The sequence below is a fragment of the Tyto alba genome, unplaced genomic scaffold (genome assembly GCF_018691265.1).
Source record: "Tyto alba isolate M040663 unplaced genomic scaffold, T.alba_DEE_v4.0 Super-Scaffold_22, whole genome shotgun sequence".
Classification (NCBI taxonomy): Eukaryota; Metazoa; Chordata; class Aves; order Strigiformes; family Tytonidae; genus Tyto; species Tyto alba.
The window spans coordinates 31,383,734-31,410,305 of record NW_024881296.1 but is presented as its reverse complement, the minus strand read 5'-3'; the positions used below and the strand labels follow the sequence as shown (position 1 = coordinate 31,410,305).

Below are 26,572 nucleotides of genomic sequence, written 5' to 3'. Positions count from 1 at the left end.
TTCATTTGAGATGAAACCTGAAGATGATTAAGGGGAAAAAAATGAAAACCAAGAGCAATGTTTCATCATGTTCAAAATTTTGACTGTGACAGTTCTGTAAGAGTGAATGTTTGGGCCTGAACACACATGAATACACATCTGTATTCTGAAGATGATGCACAAGTGATCCCAGAAAAATTTGATACAATCTACAAGAGTTGGAAAGAATTAAAAGGGTTTCTATACAAAAGAAGTACAAGAACTAAACCAGACTCGGACAGTACCACTGTTGTGGTGATGAGTTTTTTGGTTACCATAAGGACTTATCACATGCTACCAGCGCGCGCACTTGTGCCTCTTGTTTTTACTTTGGTTCTCAGAAGGTTTCCCGAGCAAGTGTCAGAAATTGTTCATTTGTCCCAGTATAGAAGAATTAATTTTTGCAGAAATGTCTGTCTTCTCAGTAGAAGATTTTTGGAGAAAATAAGGTAAATTTAACAGCTGAACTGCAGCTAAATGCATCATTGTCATGGTTCACTTTTGTTCTAGTGAAGTGAAGCATGCCTACATCTAAGTCAAGATTCACGTCATTTTTCAGAAGAACTTTTTTACTTTATATTATTTCAGAAACGATTTAAAGTAAAACACATGCTTCTACATCTCTCACACATACTGTCGCTGTACCTGCCTTTAAGATCAAACACCAGTAATGACAAAAAAGTTTTAGCTACTCAAACAACCCCAACATATGAATTGTTATCTATACACAGATGTATCAAATAAATATACTAGGATAGCAATATACTGACCAAAATGATACAAAACTACACAAAACAATTTGTTCTGCCTTCTACGTTTGGCATAGAGGCACTCAGGCCAACCCAGAGCCCAGAAGAGGCCACTGACCAAACAATTCTAATCAACAGCACATAATGCATGCCTATTCCATAAAACAGATATGAGTAGTGAACAGAGATGCCACATGTCCAATATAGAATCCTCCATATATTCACAGTAGTGCCATACAATTCAGGCATGATTTATCTTACTGTTTAGGTCACCTAAAATTGACAAGTAACCAAAGTGGCTATTCCTCACACCACCCACCAGAAATTGAAATTAATAAATTTGTCAGTTGACATTCTCGCCATCCATAATGTCAACATTTTTGAATGTTGGTCAGATCAGAGTGACAACACAAGTTAATCATTACACTGAAGAAATAAGTCAAATTCCATACCTCCATCGAGGCTTCTGGAAACACGTTTACTTGAAGTACGCTCAAAGTGTGGAGCTGGTCTGTCTATGAGGTTGCTGGCCTGCCGTGTCTGTGCTTGCGTACGTCCACTGTAACGGAACTTGGAACCCAAGGTTAGAAACTTTGCTTTTGGAGGCTGTTCTGGTGATACAAGTCTAAAAAGTAAATGAGGAAAGTCGGTTAAAAAGGCTTTACGTATTTAATGAGGTACTTTAAAGCTACTTGTATCTCATCTTCAGTTCACCATGCATGATTTGTACAATCCAACAAAGGATTCTACCATAAGCTCTGAGAAAAACTTCAAAACCAATGCATGTTATTTATTACTCGCAGTTGAAGTGGTGCTGATAGGCATCATATTTTCCACAGTATGACTAAGTATCTGGGATCCTTATCTTTTGGAGCTATCTTGGTTAAATTGTATTTTTTTTTAAAAGCTGAGGCCATTATAGGTCCATGAAGAGTATCTCTATACCTTTTAGATCTCTCTCCTTGGAATGTTACTTATAGTAGAAACTATACATTCCACTTGTACTGTCTTTCCTATATTCTTAGGTACCAATACGGCAGCTGATATTCCTCAAAGTTAGGGAATGACATCTCAAAGTTGCATAGAAGGCTGTATCAAGTGAAAAAAAAATTGAGATGGCTGGAGAGTTGTGACCCAAGAAGTTTAACAAGCTAGATTCCTACTCCAGTTTCTTTACAATGTCATTTATAGATGTATATAACTTGATGCTTGCTAGATATAAGGAGGGATAAAAGGGGAAAAGAGCATATTGTGAAAAGGATGAAAAAGATCCAGTTATGAGTACTATTAAAACTGGGTTCTGTGCTGGCTATGTATGTTTGTACCTAAGTGTCAATGTCAGAAACTCCAAGTAACACTGTGGCAAATTCTTTTGCTATGAGGGATTCTGCTTTGTTCCACCAGTTTTTGATATCACGTGAGTTTGAAGAGACAGGTCCTCAATACCTCCCTGAATTTCCTTCAGTATGAGGACTTCAAGCTCTTATTCATCTGACCCTCATTGCTTGTACTTGTTTTTGAAATTTAAGTCAACAGCTTCAACACTGAGGGTACTGTTTGTTCCTGTGCCATCGTTGCTTATTGGATAAACAGTCATCACTGCAGGAACTCTTCCGAGCCCCTGCTTCTCTAGAAAAGTCTTTGATGTTCCCCTTCCAGGATCAATGTAGTGCTGCACATACATGCTTACCCAGCATGGCAGTTTCCATGGCCTATTCTCTCTCTGACCATCAGACTATCTGACACAGAGCTTTTTGATCTGAGGGTCTGCAAATAATGAGCAGCTCACTGAACATCGGTTTCTTTCAAGCAGAACCAGCAACTGCTGTGCCTTTTGTACTGAGGATGGCACAGATGGGAAAGCAAGACTTAAAATCATGCTGACTGTTCTCCTCTTTTGAAGCATTTGCACAGGGAATATCTATGTCAGTGGAATCTAGTCCAGCATATGTTAAGACAGTATCCAGTGGTGGGTTCTGAAAACTGACAGTCATTCTAAAGATATTCCAGCAAAACTGAAGAATTTTCAGATACTTGGCAAAAAGAACAGTGAGCTAGTGTGGTAAGTTTACCCTGGCTAGATACCAGGGTCCCACCAGAGCTGCTCTCTCACTCCTCTTTCTCAGCTGGACAAGGGAGAGAAAAAAATATAATTAAAAGCTCGTGGGTCAAGGTAAGGACAGGGAGAGATGACTCACCAATTTCTGTCATGGACAAAACAGACCTGACTTGGGGAAAAAATTAATTTATTACCAATCAAATCAGAGTAGGATAATGAGAAATAAAACCAAATCTTAAAAACACCTCCCCCCCTTTTCGCTGCTTCTTGGGCTTAACTGTACTGCCAACTTCTCTAGCTCCTCCAAATCAGTGGTACAGGGGGACTGGGAATGGGGGTTGTTGTCAGTTCATCACACGTTGTCTCTGCCGCTCCTTCCTCCCCAGGAAGAGGACTCCTCACATTCTTCCCCTGCTACAGCATCGGGTCTCTCCCATGGGAGACAGTCCTCCACAAACTTCTCCAATGTGAGTCCTTCCCACAGGCTGCTGTTTTTCACAAACTGCTCCAACATGGGTCCCTCCCACGGGGTGCAGTCCTTCAGGAACAGAGTGCTCCAGGGTGGGCCCCCCACGGGGTCACAAGTCCTGACAGCAAACCTGCTCCAGCGTGGGCTTCTCCCTCCACGGGTCCACAGGTCCTGAGAGGAGCCTGCTCCAGCGTGGGCTCCCCACAGGGTCACAGCCTCCTTCAGGCACATCCACCTGCTCCACCGTGGGGTCCTCCACGGGCTGCAGGTGGGTATCTGCTCCACCGTGGGCCTCCATGGGCTGCAGGGGCACAGCCTGCCTCACCATGGTCTTCCTCACGGGCTGCAGGGGAATCTCTGCTCTGGTGCCTGAAGCACCTCCTCCCCCCCCTTCTTCACTGACCTTGGTGTCTGCAGAGTTGTTTCTCTCACATATTCTCACTCCTCTCTCTCTGCTGCTACTGTACCCTCTAGGTTTTTTTCCCCCCTTTTTAAATATGTTGTCACAGAGGCACTACCACTGCTGATGATGGGCTTGGCCTTGGCCAGCAGTGGGCCCATCTTGGAGCTGGCTGACACTGGCTCTGCCAGATACAGGGGAAACTTCTAGCAGCTTCTCACAGAAGCCTCCCCTGTACTCCCCCACTACCAAAACCTTGCCACGCAAACCCAGTACAGCTAGGTAGAAGGTTACCATTTTCTCTAAGAGAGGACATTTGTGGCTTTGTCAGAGTGCTGGCCAGAAGGATCCAGTCCTGCATGCCTAAAATGAATATGCATGCACCTGAATCCTAATGTGTTCCAACACATTTAAAAAAAAACAAAACAAAACAAAAAAACAACAGAATTCAAGACAGACTAATCCACCCTTCTGCACTAAGGCCACTTACGTAATAAAATTAAGTATCTAGAGCTTCACTTTCATTGTTTCTATAAAACAGCCTTATGCAATCTTTGTGATGATTTATTTCTCCACATTATTTCCAAGAGAGAGTGCATTATGTATTAAGAGGAAGAAGGCTAAGAGGGCTTTTCCAAGGTTCTCTATGTTCTTTATTTTCCAGTCTTGGCAAAGCTACAGCATTAACTGCCATTTTTATCTTCCACCCTGCTGAGATAAACTTTTAATCTTTTAATGGGGAAAAACAAGAGAACTAATTACTTCCTGATTAAGGGCATTTGAATGAATTCTTTGTATTACAAGCTTAATTACATAAAACAACTGACGACTACGCTTTTACCATTTTAAGTCATTCTGGGGAGACACTGAGACAATCATGAAAATTTCAAACAAAACATCATAAAGCAGAATTATAAGCATGTTTCTTCAGCCATTAAGATCCAGGGCCGCAGACTAAGCTTACCTCAAAAGATTAATGTAGATATATAGTCTGACTGTATTTCTTAAAGTAGATTGTTGGTTTTTGAAAATGGCACCGGAATCCTGTAAGGTTGAGCTGATACAGGTGAATCCAATGCCCTTTGGTTGTCATTTTAAATACAGTTCATTACAATTTATTATAAATAACTTCATACATTGTAAGAAGATGGATCTTAATGTAATTTTTTAAGAAAAAATAAGCATTGCAAAAGACAACACAAGGAATCTTAAAATGTTATATAGGGCAGGCTAAGAGATCTGGAAGCTAAAAATGTACATATAGATTGAATACAATTTACTGTGGTATCATACACAAGATTTACACATGCTATGAAAGAGCTACACTCTTGGACTGTTTTGTAGCAATAGCGTTCTGCTTTTTATCTTTGGAGAAAAACAGAGCTGGATTTACTTTACTGTTTTTAAATAAGGATGAGAGGTTCTGAGGATTTTCTGCCTGATAACATCAGTGGAGTATATGGATTTTACAGAACGGTTCAAGTATTTGTTACATAATTCTCGTTATAATGTCATTCCTAGTTAGGAAAAGCCACTTATGATTGGAATAAAATCCAATTATTTTTATTATGTCAGAATTTCTGTAGTAAGATTATCTAATATGTATTAATGCTCCTGAAAACTTATACATTTGCAAATGGTACTTCTCAGTTTAGGATTTTTGACTTCCACAAGATTTCACTTTCCCTATTCAGGTCCATTTTATTACTATAAAACTAGGAAATACAGTTTCCCATCAAAGCAAATCACTGAATGAGTTTTTTGAAGAGTGTTGATAAAATTTTCATTGCAGACAACTGCATACTATTTGTGGTAACAGATATCACCAGCCAAAGCAGACTTTAAATTTTAAAGAAAAATAGGATGGTGGACTTTGTATCTTAATAAGCTTAACTAATGAATTCTATCAAACAAGAAAAAAAATTCTTTGATCAGTATTTAAAAAAGAAGTGCTTCTAAATTAAGCATTTGGAGACCGCCAATCTCAGCACAAGTTCTAACATTACATTCAAGAATAGCCTACATTCAGTGAAAATCTGAATACTGAAAACTATTCAATGAGACAGTTCCAGTAATGAACTGCTTAGGTCTCATGGTCCCCGAGTTCTCTGAAGGTCTCAGTCTAGCAAGTTTATTCAGTTTAGACTAGTATTCAGCAACAGGATTGCCTCTGTATTAAAACACAATTGCTTTTTTAAAATAAAATACAGGAGCAAGTTTACCTTTTACATACCCTAGTATGCAAAAGTTACTGCACTCATCTGAAGCAAGAAACTCAGATTCAATGCCTATTCAATGCATAAGAGAGTCAAGCTAAATCTGTGAGTCCTCGGCTGCACGGAACGTGTACTCTCTCATGAAGTTTGTGCTATTATAAAAATCAAATGAAGCGTTCTCATATTCTTTTTCAGTGGAGGAAACAGAAACAACTCTGTAGCCTATTGTTAAAGTGCTCATTTACAGATAGACCATAGCTTCAATGGCCAATTCAGAATTTTATGTTTATCAGTTGCTGGGGAAAAAATGCAGAGAAAGTTAGGGACTATTACATAAACAAGTATTAGTCTGTTTTTAAAGTGATTCTCTCTTCTTTAAAGAATGACTGTGAACTCAGTCCAGTCTATAAATAAGGAAAATTTCAGCTGTAAGTATTTATATACAGCAGAATATTCTGAAAAGTGAAGTAAATGAAGATTTTTGTCAAACCCAGAGAGCTTCCTGTGAAGGTGTATAGTGGCTTTCTAGATGGCCACTCTGAAGAGTCAATCTCTCAGGAAGTCTTACATATGACCACTAGTTTAGTTCCATCCTGTTGGCACTCTAAAAGTTTAAATAAAGCATTTAATTGTACTATCAAGATTGGTAATCTGGAGCCAGTGATTGTTAGGGTGTTTTCTGTCTAAGCGGTGTTACTGGACTGAGAAATGAGGGGCAAGAAAGGAGGGAATCTTCTCTACTTTCCTTCTATCCTTTAAAAGAAAGATATGAGCACACCTGGCAAAGTGGGGGAAGCAGAGAATTATCATTTACCTGAAGAAAGTATGGTGCTCCACACAAACCTTCCACAACCTTTTAGCAGCCCGATGGTTTGGCAGTTTGAACCCAATAGTGCTCTCAAACTGTTCCAGCTGGAAAGAATCCACAAATAAATTAATCCATTTCCTTAAGCTGGCTATTAATTAGCAGTCAGAGTTCAGATAGTTCCATTACTGTAACAAGCTGTAATTCTCCTGTCATACAACTTCATAAGATTGAAAAAAAAAAAACAAATCGACAACCACAAAAACAAAACAAAAAAAAACCAAACAGCCCCTCCCCCCCAAAAAACAAATCCAACACCCCACCCCCCCCAAAAAAACCAAAACAACAAAACAAACAAACAAAAAAAACAACCACCAAAAAACCCCCCCCAAAATCAGAATTTCCAGCCTTTTAATAAAATTATACTTGGCGGGCTAGTCACAATGTGCCCTAACGACTCTTTTGAGAAATCCAACAATACTTCAGTGTTCCTTGCTGATTTTCTGACTAGCTGCCCAACGTATTTATTTTTAAACTGCATGAAGTAATTGTTCTGGAGGTTGTGCTCCACACTTTCCTTGAATTTAATAAAAGTCTTGAAATCCATACTGCAGTGTTAAACCTACCTGATCCATCCACTATATAACAGTTTCTTAGCAAAAATTACATTTATGCACCATCAGTGAGTGCAAGTACAACATATCTGTGTTCCAAAACGTATAAAACTACAATGTTAGTATTGTATTATTGGTATTTAGACTTTTCTTTTGTTTCATTTATTCACACAGTAAAAGCTACCTTAAACATTTCAGAGTATAATCTAAAAAAACTTTACAGTGTTTGACATTCTATTGGATAAATTTTGTTACAGTGTGTTCAAAACATAACTCCCTCTCCTTCAGCAAGTCCTACAAACTTATAATGGTATCTGAAAAGAAAGTTGAATCTACTATTTCCATGGCAGCTAATAGAAAGAGTTGTAACATCCTACAGGACAACTCAAGCCTTACAGCACAGCCATAAAGTAGATGTGCTGACATTTAGTGAACAATTATACACAAAGAGGAAGAGAAGCTGGCTCTCTCCCGGGACTGAAAGTTTGTATAGACAGTTAGAACATGGCCAGTGCAACTAGCTTTCCCTGTAAAAAACCCTAAAATTACAAGATGGCATCTGTTAACAGAAGAAAATAGATTTTCTTCTTAGTTTGCATTTACTAATCAAAAACCAGTGTTTAATACAGTCAGTAAAATCTGAAGAGTAAAAGAAAGTGCTCTTAAGTTCTGCTCGAATCCAACATAAGCCTGTGAGGACATCTGGGATAAAAAGAGGATGTTTTCTTATTACTGGATAGAAATGATCTCATGAAAGAAACAAGTGCTACTTACTTCTGCTGGCCTGACTTTGATGTAGAAGTTACTCCGCTTATAGGAAATCTTCAGAATTTTTGGCCAAGCAAAGCGGTTGATCCGGAGTCTATCTTTGTAAATGAGCAGTCCATTAGCACATACACCCAGCATGATATCCACACCTTCAGAATCCTATCACGTATGAGACAATTTCATAAGAATCAGTTTAATAACATTCCACGCAAGTAACTATCACTGGCATACCTTGAGGGAATAATGCAACTGGGACTTGTTTCACATTCAAACCTGAAAGACCTTGACAATGAGATTCTTAAAGTAGAAACAGACAAGTATATAAATTTTATAGGAAAGGCCTTGGACTCTATGTAAGAGCGTTGGCACTCATATGTCATTGCATATGCCATAGTTCTGGGAATTTCTTCAATAGTCTAGGGATAGGGACTAAGTCAACAACCTACATGCAAGAAAAGGTATGGTGGGTGTGCTGCCAGTAATTTCAACAAATATTAAAAGAAGAAAATTATAAACAGGCCTTTCCAACCTAAACCAGTCAGTGAAAGTCTGAACAAGTTGGAGATCATGGTCATCTTTTACAGTCACCTACTATTCCAGTAAAGATATAGGAAGTAATGGATAACTGGCTGAAAATGTCAACGTAATGATCTCAAAGTGCCAGTGGGCTGTGTTTCTGAGCATGCTGTTCACTAACAGCATTTGATGCAAGTTTTACAGGCTACAAAACTAATCACTTACTGATAAGGCTTTGATACACTGTACCACTACACAGTGCAGCAGAATCTCATGAACTCCACAACAAATCAACTAAATCAGACGCAAGCACTGCCATTAAGAAGTTGCTTCACTGGTGTAACAACAGCTGCAAGCAGATTCAGGCAAATGGCAGTTTCAATGCTTGCAGTTACTCCACTGTGGTGAAAGAAAAAAACCAATAAAACTTTAAAAAAATCTATGTTCCTTAAAACATTACGGACCAAGTGAGCTGAAATGGTGCACTTGCATTAAAAAAAAATGAGTAAATGCTACAAACATAGTTAATATATGTGAATAAAAATTTAAGTATATTTCTTTCAGGTGCTTCTAACAAAACACAGGAGAAAGTCCATGGAAAATTGCAAAAGAAGTGCACATTGTTTACCTATGAAACAGAATTAAACCATGTTTCTCCAGTACTTAAAAGTCTTGATCTTCTTTTTAAATTATAGGACTGATATGCTTACACTGCATTAATTTTCCTAATGATTTTAGACTCTGGATTTGTGCAAGGGAGTGGGAGGGAGTTGGTTAGTTGGTTTGTTGGGTTTTTAACTAAAAAAAAAAAAATCCCACTAGAAATTAAAATTTGATTTGACCTACCCAAAACATTGGAAAAAGCACCAAAAAATGCCCTCCCTCAAGACCTCCCACCCACTCTGTTTTTAACTCTCATGGTATTACAAAAACAATTACATGTTCTTTTAGGCTTCACTTTATGGCCCCATGTCTCCTTGGCATCAAAAATCTGACATTTAAAATGTATTTAGCTGCTATTATGAATAAAATGTTATATCCAAGCTGCACATACGTCTATGCATTAAATAAATTTAGATTTAAAATAAATTGTAAGGATGTTAGAGCTGTAAACCAGCGAAGAGATAAAAGGCTTACACCTAAGAATCAAGGTATGAAATTTTAAAAATAATCTAGATATACTGATATAGTATGTTCTTTAATACTAAGCATGTCTATCCTAAAACAAAACAAAACCAAACCAATCCCCAATACCTTGGCATGATGTAAATCCACTCCATACATGGAGAGTCTCTTAGCATTTTCTAGGAACTGGGAATCCGCCTGTGCTGGAGTCAAGCCCCTAAAACCATTGAATAAGCTTTGAGTTTATTGACAAAAGAACTGAGAATCAAAACTGAGTGGCATCCTGGAATTCAGACACATAGAAAAACCTCAATTTGTAAAGTAGCAATAGCAATTTTACCCTCTTTAAAGGGAAAGTGTTCTTTCAGAGCATATTACATTTCTTTAGTAGAGATATCCACCATCACTCTTTCAAAATATTTCAGCTGTATGTTGCTTAACCTAATTCATATGCTCAGATAAAAATACTTCCTCTAAAAGTTCACTCCTGAGACCTTAGTGAAGCTACTATTTTCAAATACATGAAAGTACAAGGTTCTAGTTACATAGCAAAAGATTTCCAAAGTAACAGTAACTTCAGTTTAGCAGTTTTACACATATTCTGAAGAGAATTGACATAAATGTGACAAAGCACCATGATTTCATTTAATCCCACTGTATCTGACACACCTCTGTGTTTTGTGTAGCTCAGCTACTTTCTCTTCCATTTCTTGAGTTTGATTGGGTGCAAATTGGAATTCACTGATATAGTCACTGCGGTGCTCCTCTGGGTCATGATCACCCAGCTCAGCCTGCAGGGTATATGAACCAAGGAGGGCATGAGTCACAAAAGAACAGGGCAGTCGACCAGAAACAATATCCTGTCGAAGCTGTAGGCACAAGAAATATCTGCAAGACAAAGGAAAGGGGGAAAAAAACAACCAAACAAAAGCAAGAACAGAGAAAGTGTTATCAATGGCAAGTTTATGCAAGATACGGCAGAATTTATTGAGATGTATGTAGTCATATAAGCATATTTTAAAATAATAAGTCCATGCATTAATAATTTGTTATACCTTACATTATTTGAGCATTATTGCCACACAGTAAGTTTCACTTCCATTTTTAAGAGTCAATATTACTTTTATAAATAATGTGAAGAGTGGGAAAAATTCTGATTTCCACCATGAAAAACTGTACCTAGTTTGTAACAAAAGCTGACTTAGGAATCCCTTTCTTTCACATTGTATCCTGCAGGTATGTAAGGTTTACAAATAAAAACCCACGCATTTCCTTTGACATTTTCCTTTGGCTTTAAAATTCTAACTTTTATATCCCTTGCAGTTTACAAGCTAATCAAGTCTTGTAATACACAAAAGCAATCCAGTTTAGTATTGAACCTATAATTGCCTTTCTTATGCACATAATTGCCTTGTATGTAGAATTTAATATTTTAGGTACTGCATACAGCCTTCTACCAAATTTAACAAGTTATCAATCAGTAAACATCCTACCCTAGCACAGATTTTTAATGTAAGTAAAGTTTTACAAGTGATGCTTAATTTTTAACAGATTTAGCTTTAAGTTTTAACCATAAAAATGCTTTTATCAGCTGAACACGCAATTGAAAAGCCAACCAACTCGCTGAAAACTTTCAAACACAGACAGCTTCTTTTAAATACACTGCATACTAAATGTCTTGGACTATTTGTAGTACTCTATCAGCTACACACTTGTGTAGCTATCTTATTTTGTGCAGAAGACTGATCCAATGTGATGTGTAGTAACATATATTCTGCCTCAGCAGAGTCAGCTAACTCCAAATCAAAACTAAGTGTTTAGGGTTTCTGTAACTCCTGAAAAAATGTGTCAATTCTCTGCACTCTACCCACTGGTTATGTTGGTTTTGCAGTGCTACTTTTTAGGTGCCTAGTATCCACTGCATTCCAAGTGTTTTCTATCTGAGCACTTTGAAAGAGAATTATTTTCAGGTTTTATTATGTTTTATTTAATGCATATGTATAAAACTGTTTTTACCAACCTAGCCTAGATTATTAAAGTAACTTGGATCCCTTGAGCTTCCTTTTTAATATCAATACCCCACCACCCTCATTTGCTATGTAACAAAGCAGCAGACTGACAATAAACGACTGGGATTTTTCAAATATGATTATTTGCATCCTACTTCCCGCCCGAATCATATTCCCACTTACTAAATTCTTCTTTCTCAGGTTTCTTACTGAAGTTTTCACTTTGCCTTTTCAAGCTAGTTCCAAAAAGCAGTTAATGTAATTAACTACAGTTTATAGTGTTCTACAGTAACAGTTAAACCCGTGATGGAGTCCAGAAACTGAAGAAGAAATTTTATGTGGCCTTCAAATTAGAATAACGGTAATTTTTAAGTTTAAAGTTAGGAACTATGCATACCTAGTGATGTCCTCAGTCAACTGTGAAGGATCAGGGGGATAAAACTTCACATTAAAGGTGAATATCCAAGGTAAACCTAAACATGGGAAACATCAGATTGTTAATCACAAACAAGCTGAAGCAAGCAAAGAAAGACTTTTACTGAAAAATGTCAAGCAGTCATATAATCTTAGATCACTGAAATCTTGAATAAATTTTTTTCCCTCTTTTTTACAGTGTATTAGTAAAAAGCATAGATTATTTTCATTATTAGGTAGTAACTCATATACACATTTAGCGAAAGATTATCATGTTGAAAATTATTTTTTAAAAATGTTTTACAATAAGTTACATAAATGTCAGAAGATGCTTTTAATTTGAAAGCTACCATAATATATTAACACTTTTAAGATATTCTGTGTTCAAAGACGCACTTAATTTGTGTTTATCTCCAACTCCTCCAAGGCTAATGGTCTCCTGTTTAAAATGACTGTTAGTTTAAAAGACCGCACAGTAATGATGAACATGAGATGTCAAAATGAGGTCTGCGTTGTATACAACAGAAAGATAAAAAGTAAATTATTCATATTCATACAAAATGCACAGAAGACAAAAAATATTATCTCTTCTTCCTTTAAAATATTTTTTGAGAAACATTAATTTTAGCAACTATAATAGCAATATTTTAAGTTTAAATTCTCATGTGCTACAACTGTTAACACCACACTCAGTTTTTAAGCAAAAGCATGCTTAAAATTAGATTACTAATTTGACAAAGCATAAAATGTTGCCCTTAGTCATAGCTCTAGTTTTAAATAAATTTTTAAGATCTGAAAGTCCCTCATCAATAATTAAAATAAATTCTCAAAATGTTATTCTACCAGTATTGCAACACTATGTGCAAGGGCAATACGTTCACTGGAAAGTACTAATAACTTGACAAAATGTAGAACGTCCCTAATTCAAACAGATTTTATCAATTACAATGCAGACATACATATGTAATAGAAAACCCCAAAATAGAAGTTTAGGAAAAGAATGTCATAGTTTGGTTTTGCATGCTGCTTGAAAGCAAATGCAGTTGAGCATCTTATTATCTATCATATCTTGCCAAACATAAAGAAAGTAACACTACAATGTAGATCTGCTAAAAATGATGAAGAAAGATAAAAAATCAAAATATTATCACAACAATTAAATAGCCATTTTTGGCTTTCTCTCACGCCTTTTCTCCTAATGCAAATAATATTTTGGTGAAAGACCTAGTAAAAATAATCTTTGGTGAAAAAAGGTAATCATTTTATAAAGCTCCTTAAATGATGAATTCTGGACAGAAAATGATTTTAAAAATCTGTCCTACAAAGATAAATAATACTTTGAAAAAACCGTATTTTAACAAAACAAAACAAAATACTAAAATGGTATCTCCAACATAATGCTAGAAGAGTGCTGACACTTTTAAAGTTGTTTTATTTAAAAAAACCCTAGTTTAAAATTTCACAGCTGTTAAAGGCAAAGGGGCACTTTATGTCAAATTTTCTAATGTCTTTCAACATTTCAAAAATTATTTCAGTTTTTCAGACATGACTATTCATTGGAGCACTTCAATTTCTGCTTAAGTGTGAACCTCATTCTCCATCTGGCTGCTAAGTCACTATTTTCTTCTGAGAGCTCAGGGTTTTAGCATATCTTAATGTTCCCAGTTACCAATTATCTGTTAGAACAGTAATAACTTTGCTTATGAAATAAGGCAGGACTCCTCCTTAAACAAGAAAGCCTAATTTATCAGATGTACATTTAAGTACTGAATTGGGTAAAATATGCCTCATTGATTCATCTACTGCAATCCAGTGCAAGACAGAATTAAGAAAAAAATACTTCTAAAAAATGTCTAACACTAATTAATACATATAGCATGACAAGCAGAAATAAAGCTGGAATTGATTACTCACTTCCATCATTTATCTCCCAAGGAACTAGCATCATTAAATGAAAAGCTGTGGATATTAAGTAAGCCAAACTGATGAAGAGGAGCAATTGGGCCAAAATATCTATGCAAAAAGTGTTCAGGGAGAGTCATCATATTAACAGGGCTATGGGATGGGGAGAGATGGATGAAGGATGTGTCCTTCCACACAGGTACTAAACCAGCCTTCAAGTTTTCCTGGAATGAAGAAACATTTCCTGGTACGAAGCAATTTTTCCTGGTCTAAAATTACAGTTAAACTAGTCACAGATGAATTACCGCTTAACCTATTTCTCTTTCTTGCTGGCATTTCTACAGTTAGCTTTCAGAAAGCACTGTAGCCAGGAGACCTAGACACCATTTGAAGGAAAAAAAAAAAAATTAAAAAAATCTATATTCTCTATAAAAAGCTCAAAAGAACATAAATCCTCTGAATGTATACACTATGTAAAAAATTTCAGATGTCTACTCATATTAATTCCATAGCTAATCCACTGAAAAATGTTGTAGTTGACTTTGTACTAAATATTTTCTGGACAGTCGGTGCCCTTATATTTTGCCTGATTACTGAAAGCACATTTATCCCCTGAATATAGACTAGCAAGTATATTACAACATTCACAGTCTATATTTATATTTCTCACTACAGCATACTGTTTATAGCCGCATAACCAAGGCATACAAACGTGATTGTCTTCACACAATAATGCACACTATTACTGGCACTTTGAATAGATGGCCAAGACAAAAAAATAAATAAATCTGATATTTAAAATGATATTTAGCATTCTGTCCCTGATAAGGCCCTCTGTTTTGATGTTTAATAATACGGGCTATAGAAATGTCAAAAATTTTTCTAGCCAGCCTGTTACCTCAAAAATGCTTCTGTGGAAACTTTAGGCACATTCTTAGAGAAAGAATGCACTATAACCAACCAGCTAGCAGCATACAATTGACATGATTCATCCCATTTAAACTGGGAAATCAGTGAGGTTTTTTTTCCAGTAAAGGCGTTTGCTGGCTTTTGCTCATGGTATCTCTTGTTTCTCAGCTAAGATTTTTAGGTACTGTGTGACTAGGACAGATACACTACTTGCAAGCAGATGTAAAACTGCCCCGTAAAATTAAGAAAATTACTTCTATAATTTTTCTTCAATTACTGTCAAGAAAAAAAAAAATCAAAGAAGTAAGGAGTATCTATATTCAGTCTACATTTTCAAAAACGCATAAAAAGCAAAGTACAACAGACAGTCCTAGTTGGACTGACAAGATTCAACTCTCAAACTCAAACATCTCCAAACAGCAAAATAATTTTTAATAATTATTTGACATACAGAAGCACTTCTGCAGGACAACTCATCCCTTGGCACAGGTACTTAGTTCTCTTCACCAACTGTAAGCTAGACTCTAGTGTGATTAGATCAAAATTAGCCACAATTTTTACAGATATATAGTTATTTACATAAAATAGATGGGATATAAAATAAAGTGACCCTGAATAAAGTGACCCCCATATTTTGATATCTGAATATAACTATACATCTTTTAGCATTAAAATCAGACCGCCAGAGCTGTGCATTTAAAATGCAAGCCCTTTACTTAATTAAACTTCCCTTAGTATTTTATACACAAACTTTAGATTTCTTAAATATTTTAGAACACTGTGCTGCAAATATTCTAAACTTGGGTTATATTAGTCTCACAGAACTGTACTTACGAATTATGACCATTTAGCGTAATGCATAATTTGAAAATATAACTATTTGACCATGTCATTATTCTTCTATATCATCTTCTTTCCTGAGCAGTTTAGGCTGTGCTGCAGAACATAGCATAGAACCAAGAACATAAAAAAACCACATTTCATCTCCATGATATTCCCAGAACTACCTTAACTGTTAGCTAAGTATGTCTCCAAGTCTAGGCCAGTATTGCATTGGGCTGTTCTTAAATTCCCCAATCTGAATGACTGGATGCTCATTATCAAAAGGATGTTGAGAGTAGTCTAACAGTCTTCAGCACGAATAAAGAAAAAGGTTTAAACTTACAGCGCAAAATTTGTAACCACCTGCACTATAGTACTACTGCATCTGTTCTAATCCACTTCTATAGAATTACAGAGGAGTTCCCTTACTCCCCCTCAGTAAGTAAACTGAATCAAATAACAAGCAAATTAAGTTTACTATCTTCAGTCCTTCAGTTAATCACCCCTTTCTAAAAAGAAAATAATGTTTCTATCACCATAACCATTATCTCTTTTGATGACAGTGAACACAGTTTCTTTCAACCCTTGCTGAACATAAGACACCACTGACTCCCTTCATAGGCAATGGAAGAAAAGGGGCATTTGGTTTGCTTGCCCTCTTAGGCACTTATTTCAGAATGCATTCACTCACCTCCTGAAAGTGCCTGTTCCTTCATAAAACAAGTGTTTACATTAGGTGGTCACAGTTAAGTTAAATTAGATCGGATTAGTCATATCCTGGGTACAGTGATGAGTTTCTAGAATCTTTCTGGCTAAAGAAGTATTTTCTTGACAAAAGACGGTAAGACAATTTTACAGTTAACATTAAGAGCAAAAACAGTTCAATGTATCTTTTATCAGGTGAGAATGTACAACCCCTCCCCATACCAGTCTATTCTGCTCTGAGAACATCCAAATCATCTCAATTTCTTACAATACAATATGAAAGTATTTTTTGCAATAAAAATACTAATTGTGCTGCAGACTAGAAACAGATTTACCTGACATAACATTACCTTGGATTTAAAACTATTCTGCACAGCATACAAATCTTACTTCCGTTTGTAACAGAATGAATTACATCCACACCAAAAAAAGGAAAAATCCTCAAAATAGTTTCAGAATTTGCGTGAAGAGAATGACAAGCAGGTCTCTAACTCAGTTTCATATACTTCAATTACACAAATAATAAAAGCAAATAATTAGGCTTCCCGGAACAGATGGTTTATACATTCACATCTAATCTTTAACCGCGAACATTTAAATTGGAGACAAAAGATTGATCTTCAATTGCAATAAACACTATGATGTAACCAGGTTTATGCAGTTTACTCATTCAATTGTTACACTGAGAATGAGTTACAAAAATACCTGTAGACAAAACCAAGTGGAGTATCATGTGTTCTATCCTAACTGCATGTACAACATCTCACACAAATTCTCAAACCAAATTTCATGTAAGGGTGAACCACCACACCCTCTGTAAAGTCTGGGATTCAACTATTCCAAGGTCAGTTGCTACTCCCTGAACCATCACAATATCCAAGCTGAACTTCTCAATTTTGCAAAAGCCCACTTTAGATGTAGCAACTTTCAAGAGGGTAGTGACAGAAATATAATTACCACACCTGTTCCTGATGAATTAATTAGATATCCAATTATTTTGGATATCCAATTACATGAGTTAAAAAAAGTTAAGAATTAATTTTCCTGAAGAGATCAGGATGGCTGAAAACAAATGAGCTTTCTGCTACCTTTGTAGCCCCGAGAACAGAGCCAGTAACTTGTGGATAACATTAGATGAAGTAACATCAGTAATTGCTGAGATCTAATGTAACTGACCAGCCAAAGGCCAACCTGAACAAATAAGAGATCACATTGAAGGCCTGAGGACCCTGACTTAGCAAGAGACAGCCTGATACAGAACATGTCCTGGGGGAGGCAACAGGATTCTTATTTCATCTTCCCCAGTCACAAGTGGTACAAATATGCTCAATGTGCAGAGTATTGATATTGCTCACATATAAGAGAGAGACAGAGGTTGTTATAAATACTAAGTTGCAAACTGACAGGCTGAACTCCACTTGCAAATCTGTCACCTTTGTGTGTTCAGATCAATATATTTTTCCATATACACTTATCTAGCATGCTAGTGCTTCAGCTTGTGCTGTACAAGTGAAAAAGTGAATTTCTTCATTTCAAATGGACTAGTAGGTTTTACAGGTACTCTTACAGTTACCTAATTTATTATACTTAAGCATTTTTGTACATAAGATTTCCATTCTTGATTCAAAGACAAATATATTTAGAACTAAGCCTGAAACAAAGAAAAGCCTCATTACTTGATAGTCATGTAGCTGGGGGATGAAATTTATTTTTGCAGTACATTCCAATATCTGGAAACTTTAATTATGAGGAACACAACTGACAGTGTGCTGATTACTTGCAAAATGGTTGTTCTTACTTGGTTTGCTTTATACACTATGCCTATCAACTCTGAAGTGCTACAGACCACTGAAAAAATTCCAGTCATAATGACTAATTCAAGAAACTGGATTTCCAGTATGAAATGTAGGTCTTCATGCTGTCTGAAAAATCATGTCTCCTTCCAACATTTTTTTGTAGTACGTATTATATGGTATTAAAAAAAATGTTATGTAGTGCATCCAAAAATTTTTCAGGTCAGTTCTTAGACTTCAGATTCATGATATATACTTGAAGGCTACATAGCATGCAGATTACTACAAAAGACAATAATAAAAAGTATCAATGTCATCAATCTTTGGTCAAATATTAAACTCAAACAAAACAGCCTCTGGCCCACATATCTGGATAAATAATAGGTTTTTACTGAAAACCTGCAGAACAAGAAATTATAATACCAGTAACTTTTGCTTAATTAAAAGGATGGCCTCTACCTGTTTAAGTATATTAGTACATTCACCATTTTAATAGGTATAGTTTGCTTACACAAGAGCATGTAAGATCAAAAAATAGTTTGCAAAGAAGCTTCTGTAACTTTAATTTCTTTACTGAAAATATAAACCACACCTTCCTAGTAAGGGCTTTCATTGATTGGTAAAGGTCTAAGGAAAACAGAATTAATACCACTATGATTTCTGGAAAAACCTGAGTGTTGGATTAAAATAGGAAGTTAACAATAGTAAAGAAGCCACTTGTTTAGCATTGTAAATAATACACTGCTTATTACAAGTGCTCCCACTGGATCACTTTCCCAAAAAAAGTTCAAAGTCAGTTTCTTAAATAACTAACTTAAATTCTTGTTGTGTTGGAAATGTAGGCATGTAAATCTTATTATCATCATCTCCTCACTTACATTTCCTATCAGGCACTACCAAAAAGAATGTTTCCATCACAAACAGAACAACCACCAAAAAACCCTCCATTGGCCACAAATGAGTAAATCAATGAGAAGAATTTCAGTAAGGGCAAGGTCTGTTTCCCAGTTCTTAGCGGCTCCTTATTTTGTGACATGTAGGCTCAGAAAGAGTATCTCCTGAATTTACTCTCCATTCACTCTCTTCTGACAGATTTTTAGGCAAACAGATTAAAATACATTACCTACTGTGTACTGAGTATAGGAAGTAGAAAGACTTCACATGGATTCACAGTCTGAAAAGCATTGTAGCAAGACATTTCAAGATTATGCACCCTATTCCATTTCCATTCTGGAAATGATAGACAAATCAAAAAAGCCAATGCTGGACTGATCAATACTGAAGAATATACATTTTCTGTAAGACATTTTCAATCTCTTTTTATAGTTTCATATTCTTCTGGTGAGTGTTTGAAGTCAGAAAGTCCTATAGCAACAACCATGGCCATCTTAGCAAGACTACATTCTCCATCCTATAATCCAAATATCAGAACAGAGTTTAAAAACATCTACTGTTTCAGGATGCAAAAAGATCAACTATTAGTCACATACAGCACAGGAAAATTTTGGTGCAGCAGCCAGTACAATGATTAACTCCTACAGTACGAGGCTGAGTCATTCTTTGTCTCCTTCTTGGACAGTGGACAGAAATAGAAGCTTTATTTTCTGTTCTAAGGCTGAATACATCAGTATCAGATATAAATTATTTTAATGCTGTAAGTATACATTTTAGTCAACATCCAGGCTACTAAATTTATGAAGAATATTTCTGTGAGGAAATAAAAGGAGCGTAACACCTGAATACAGAAGTACTTACCTCGAATTTGTCTCTTAATTTCCTTCGAAGAATCTAGCCAGTTCTGAAAAAAAAACCCAAAACATCACAACCAGCACTTAAAATCACTTCAGAAGATGGTGAAGTAATTTCATCAACAGTGCAGTTAAAGTTTGTGTTGTTCAGACATCTGTTCTATTTTAAAATATCCCATAGAATTCTAAAATTGAACTTGTGATCTGCTAAGTGTCCCCACCCACATACATCAATGAAACTGCATAATGCCACTCCCTTCATGGCTGTCTTATTGCTTTAGACAACTCATGGCCTGTAATTTTAAAAAGTGGATAGTCTTATAGACATTTGACGAAATTTTCTCTCATACTGCTTTTATTGATGTAAGCAGACTTTTCAGGAATGGCTATGTAATCTCTACACGTCCATACTTACGCATATAGTTACTTAAGACAGTATTTCACTTGAACTCCAGAGACTTATTATTCCCATCATTTGCCCTAATGAGTATACATTATAGTTCTGATAACATTCAAAGGTTATTGGAAAAACCTAATCAAATGTCACGCCTTTTTTTTTCTGACCTCCCCCAAAGCAAAGTTATCTATAAACATGTATTATGTTAACACTGATACACCAGCAAGGTTCAAATCTAGATACTCAGCTCTATTCCAGTCAATGCAAATAAAGTAATTTTTTTGACATTTAGATGCCTCACGATTAAATGTGTTCTAGCCTCAATACCAAAAATATTTTAATATAACCTATGCAATTTATTAAACAGCTCACAGCATTTCAGCTACTATCATTTGTACAAATAGACTTTTTCATGACTGATCATCCAAAAATCTAACTCTGGGAAGGGAGACTAAGAAATCACTAATGTAATCCTGTTTATTAATTTTACCCATAGATGTTAGAAAATAGATTAAGAGACTAGAAACATAAGCCTTTTAAGTGCAGTTACTGAGAATTTACTTTATACAGTGTCTGAACCTTTATTTCCCACAGCCATGCACAAGCATACAGATGGAAGAAACACACGTGCACACAACCGGCCTTGCCAGCAGGACTGAGCACATTTCAAAGACAGACATGTGCAAAGTAGGGAAGAATTAGCAACTGACTTGCAAGATCAAGGACAACATTTGCATTTCCACAAACCACTGTACATATTAGCAGCTTTAAAGTCAAAGGGGACCTCTGTGCCAGCACAAATCTTGCTAAAGGCATATCCCTACCCATGTTTCTTGCCTAACCTCGCCAGATATTGGGTATAATGTGACTCACCTTTCAGTCTATGGTACCAAACACCAGATGCAACAGTTGTTTTCCAATACCATATACCTCAATCTTTATTCCAAGCTTTCCAACCCAAAGTCAAATTTATTTCAAGAAGACAAATACGCCGGGCTACAGTTTTATGGGTCTATAAGGATTAGGAGAATGTAGAACCATGTATGTTTTTGCACTAGTGCAAATCCTTAATGTAGATTAGCTCTGCTGATAAACGAAGTGGCTTCCCTGAATATGATCCAAGATACTGAATTCCCTGTTGTAAATGACCTTGGTCCAAGTTGATTTCATTACAAATGCAGTATGTATATATTAGACAAATACTACTTACAAATTAAATGCAAAAAACCTTTTTTATAATTTTTACAGCTGTAATTAAAATGAAGAATAATTTCACACTGCTTGCTTAAACAAGTCTGTGACCTCCATGTTTCATAGCTACTATAATTCTTCCAGAGATGCACAAGTCCGTAACATTGTTACAAAGGAAGAGATATAAAACACTCCTCCAAAAAAGTCTGGGTACTATTTATTGTGCTTAAGTCAGAAAAACTACTGTCTGTTGAAAGAGCCTTGACATAGAAAGGCCTTGGAAGACAACAGAAGTCTTCAAATAATTTTAGCTGAAACTCACTTCAGCTACAGTTATCATCCCAGGTTTTCAGTTTTGGCATGAATTCCATTCCAAAATGATACATACTCATATTCTTCCAATTACAAAGATAACTAGAAGTAGCTTAAAACTCTTCAATTTTAGATATACTATAAAGTAAGTAAGTATAGAATATAGCATGACATAACTACAGCAGAAAACTAGGATTCCTGAGTATATGTTACTTTCAGTGCTTTACTTTTTATCACTACAAAATAGGAGAAAAGAACATAAAATACAGAACATGCTGCAAAATGAGAAGAATAATCCTTTCTTTACAGAAGCTATACAGTTCATTTTCTGATTTTCCAAACCTGGAGTAAGCTTACTGGAAGCAGACTTTGTCACCAACTTTCATTACTGTTCTGCCAAATAAAAGCTGATGCTTATATTCCATTTATATGTATAATTACAGGGGTGAGGTTTTTTGCATCTGTGCCTTTTGTTATGGATAAAACAAATGCTACTGAAAGAATCCACCCTGAAATAGACCTCTTAATGCAGAACAGACAGGTCTGTCTTTCAAAACAAAAGAAAAACTGTGTACACACTACTTTGCTCCATTAGGCAGAAATCTATTTGTTTAATTTGTGAGTTTTAAGGTTATAGATGAGACAAAGTAGTGAATTGTCAAAGAACAACCAAATGTTCTCTACCAGTACAAAAGTATTTTGTACAAATCCAGAAAAGGAGCATTTCTAGCTGGTACCCAGAACATAAGAGCAGAAGCTTTCTAACACTTCTGCAAATTACAGTGTGAATGGAGCATTCATGAACTTTTGAGGGTGTAATGCAATGAAATCACTAACTAAACTTTAGACCAAGAAATTTAACATTTGCAAAACAACAAAAGAAATCATTAATGAGTAATTTGACCTAAATAATTTTAAAATGTGTATTAAAGCTAACAAAAATCAGTCTGATTTGAAGATATAACATCCCTCTCAGCTGCACAGAATGCCCATAGAGAAAAGTTAATGGGACTCTTCCTCCAATGGTACCCCGATGGTGCATTAGGGAGCAGCTCTAATTCAAAAGAGTGCCTGGCATTCAGCTTCCACACCCCACAGCTGCCACCAAGTTCAGCATCTGGGTCATAAATGGGTGGCTGTGATGTGTGCACAAGAATGAGAAAAACAAATCATTCAGCATTTAGTACTTACTGACTGGCCCGGAAATCGGAGATTTGTGGCATTTTAATCTGAAGAGGCAATAGTCATAACAGGGGAAAAAATGCATCAGAAAGAACTGGTACTGAGTTGAAAAAAGACTTCAAACTTACAACAGAAGTGAACAAAAGAGAAGGCCCTAAAAACAGTAAAAGTTTGAAGTCCCTAAGCTTTCTATGGCAGCTGTTGCTGAACACAGCTGATCAGATCCCAACACTTTCTTCTATTAATTAAATCAAAACATAAAATGTTTTGGTTTTTTTTTTTCCTTAAAAGAATTTTAGAAGTTGAGACACTTAAGAGCGTTAAGACAGAAGCATTCATTAAGAACATATGACAAATATTTAACATACTGAAAACAATTTAAACAGTCTTCATGTATTTTAAAAAAATTCCTTTAATAACAGAGTGCTACAATCTTACCAAGCACATTCTGTGCAGCTATATAGTTTCAAACTTAACAGCATGATAGTAATGGCAATTGGGGAGGGGGGAACTTTCTCAGCACACAACCAGTAATTTTGCTGCATTACCACACTGCAGTAGCTACCCTTCACATTATCAGGGTATGTTCATACCATAACTGGTATAAGAACTTCCGAACACGGTGTTGTACAAAAGCTGTAGCTTTGAATTAGAACCCGAGTGACAACAGCAGTAAAAATAAGCAAGCCTATCTAAATGTGCACGTTACAGTACAGACTATCCAATCCATAAAGGACTGTGAGCACTTAGCCAAGTGACTAGTTCATGCCAAAGCCCACGTTTTCAAATTATTCTTTGAAAATCTGGGTATTCCCACTCACCTGGTAATCACAATTTAGAGCTGCGCCAGAGACATAGTACCATCTACACAATGGCACTTTGGGTTCAATGTACAGCATATGGGCTATCCAGACAGGAAATATCTAAAGTAAACCCCTCCTTCACAGTTACTCACTGGCATTCAAAATCTTGTAGTTCCTGCAGTTCACCATAAATTAAACTTAATCCTGTAATAGAAAGTAGGAGGTGGGAAATGCAAATCTGATAGGGAAGACTCCTTTTTAAGTTTCTCCAGATAACACTAAGAACTTACTTGTATGAAGAAGACAGAAGACAACATCCAACAACTGTCATTTTTTAGTCTTCATAACAAATTGGACCGGAATTCTCCAGAAGTTTTTAAATAAAAGCCCGCTGCTGTCTGTAATTCAGGTGACAAGTGGTCTACCCATCTTTTGAATAGAGTGCTACACTTAGTCTGGGCATATAAATAATTGAAACACAGGGATCCCATTATCCAGATATTTCTCTCTTAATTTATGTAAATACCTCATTTATGAGTGTTGCTACAGTAGCACCTCCATAGTCAATTGATAGGGAGCTCAAGGACTCATTCAGGCTGAATAGCTGGTCCAACTGTGTTTCAAGGCAGAGCCAGCTCTGAATTAGCATCAGGTTGCCCAGGCTCATATCCAGTCAAGTTTCTAATCTCTCCAAGGATAAAGACATATGAAAAAAAAAAAAAGATGGCCTCTTTTTAAGGTGTGGCACTCTGTTCCTCCATTCACATGACTGAGGAATACCAAGAAAACTCTTTAATCTCTTAGACCAACTAGAAGCACATTAAAAAGGAAAAAAAAAAAAAAAAAAGAACAAAACAACAACAATGTAACTTTACACCAAGCCCAACTTTTCTGCTCTACTTTCAAAAGCCAAAGGCTCCCTATTCTACCTCCTAGGATCTACTCAACTGAGCTACTTCCTGGTGTAGTTCAAGGATACTAGGCCTGTTATTAGACCTTTCCTTTCTTGCCAGAGATCAGACTGCTGTTTTATGTTATTTTGCTGTGTGTGTACGGTATAGATTTCCAATAATGACTAGCACAAATAAAGGGACAACATGTGATAGTAACAAATGATAATTAAAATGACGATATTACTCAGAAGATCTACTGAGATGCTCTTAATTGTTACACCAGAGAAGATCTCATTTCTATAAATGGTTTAACAAATAAAGAACAAAAATAAAATATCAAAAGAAAAACCAACCCCAAAACATCATGCTCATTTTATGTATGGGGATCTTTTACACAGAGGGATTGAGTATTTTGCCCAATGCTTCACAGAAAGCCTTTCAGCAAAGCAAATAACTCTAGAAAACATCTGTATTTGAATGGAAGTGGTCAGAAATTCAGATTTATTCAGACCACTAGATCAGACTTCATTTCAAACACAATAGTGGGATGAGAAAGATGACAGAAAGAAAGCAGAAGCTTCTAGACTAAGTATAGTACACATGCAATGGTGTTTCCTGCTACAAATACAGAGATTAAAAAGAAATACAATTTTTTCCATATCAATTTCTAATTAGTCTATTTACTATATGAGGGAAAAGATGACCACAGGTATATCTTTAGTTCATGGACAAAGCAATAGCTGGTCTGTAACAACCTGTAAATGTTCAGATGCTGGGAAAAACTAAGTTGGCTTTTGATAATTAGTGGAATGCATGCCACAGACAGATTTAAAATTTTTCTCAGCTCAGCAATCTAGATGTGCTCAATCATCCAACACATAAGCAAGTTCAAAAGAAAACAAAGTTACCAAATAGTATGTATGAGATCTTTTTGAAGGTAGTCATATCAAAACACCATTCATTTTTAAAATTAGCATCCAATACTGGTGATGGGCTATCTCCAGTTTCATCTTTAGAAATGCCAACATTTTCTTTAAAGCTTAAAATAAATAAAAAGGAATTCAAAGGCCTAGTAGTAACAGACTTAGGGGCAAGATTTCCTTCTCGTTCCTTTTCAAAGCATTATTGAACATACATGAGAAAAGGCAGCAAAATTATTGGAAAGTCAGGTAGAATATCAACTATTTTTTTATTATTTATCATTCAAAGTTTTGCTTGTTTTTTAAAAAAAAATTAAATAAAGTTTTCAGAAATTTGGGTAGTTATCAGAACGCTGAGGCAAAGATATCAGTTAAAATTTCTTATCTTCACTTGCAGGGATAGCAGCATACTGTTTTACTGTACTATTTTACTATAAATCCTAGCAATTACTTAATTAGTCTTCTCAAAAATGTAGTTATTTTAAACATCCCTCGCTCTAAATTATAAATGGGCACTTTGTTAGGTATTAACATATACATCAGTATCTTGCTCATATTGCAAGTTTACAGCAAACTAGAATTGACATTTTGCAACAGTTTACTCAAATGTTTGTAATGGCATACATTGAATACAACATACCTCATTAAAGTACTGAAGTCAGTAGCAATGTAGAAAAACAAAACCCTCATACAGGCTTACCTTCTGTTCTGAATTCTCATAAAACAATAGCCCAAAATAGTCCTTTTCCAGTAAATTGAGATGTTCACACACTTTGTCAAACAGCACTTGGCCTTTTGCTCTTTTCTGATAAAAAAATAAAAAGGAAAAAAGA

At 35.8% G+C, this 26,572-nt stretch overlaps 1 protein-coding gene across 26 annotated transcripts in view; it reads right to left on the bottom strand.

The window, feature by feature from the left end:
* Positions 1 to 26,572, bottom strand: part of EPB41L2 (erythrocyte membrane protein band 4.1 like 2) — a 128,418-nt gene that overhangs the window by 29,176 nt on the left and 72,670 nt on the right. For all 26 annotated transcript variants that reach the window (XM_042795704.1, XM_032983126.2, XM_032983141.2 and 23 more), the window contains 8 exons: positions 26,440 to 26,544; positions 20,049 to 20,091; positions 12,146 to 12,221; positions 10,409 to 10,627; positions 9,869 to 9,956; positions 8,105 to 8,257; positions 6,726 to 6,823; positions 1,220 to 1,392 (listed from right to left, as the gene is read on the bottom strand). In XM_042795704.1, coding sequence (XP_042651638.1) covers positions 1,220 to 1,392; positions 6,726 to 6,823; positions 8,105 to 8,257; positions 9,869 to 9,956; positions 10,409 to 10,627; positions 12,146 to 12,221; positions 20,049 to 20,091; positions 26,440 to 26,544 — 955 coding nt within the window. The remainder of the gene's footprint in view (positions 1 to 1,219; positions 1,393 to 6,725; positions 6,824 to 8,104; positions 8,258 to 9,868; positions 9,957 to 10,408; positions 10,628 to 12,145; positions 12,222 to 20,048; positions 20,092 to 26,439; positions 26,545 to 26,572) is intronic.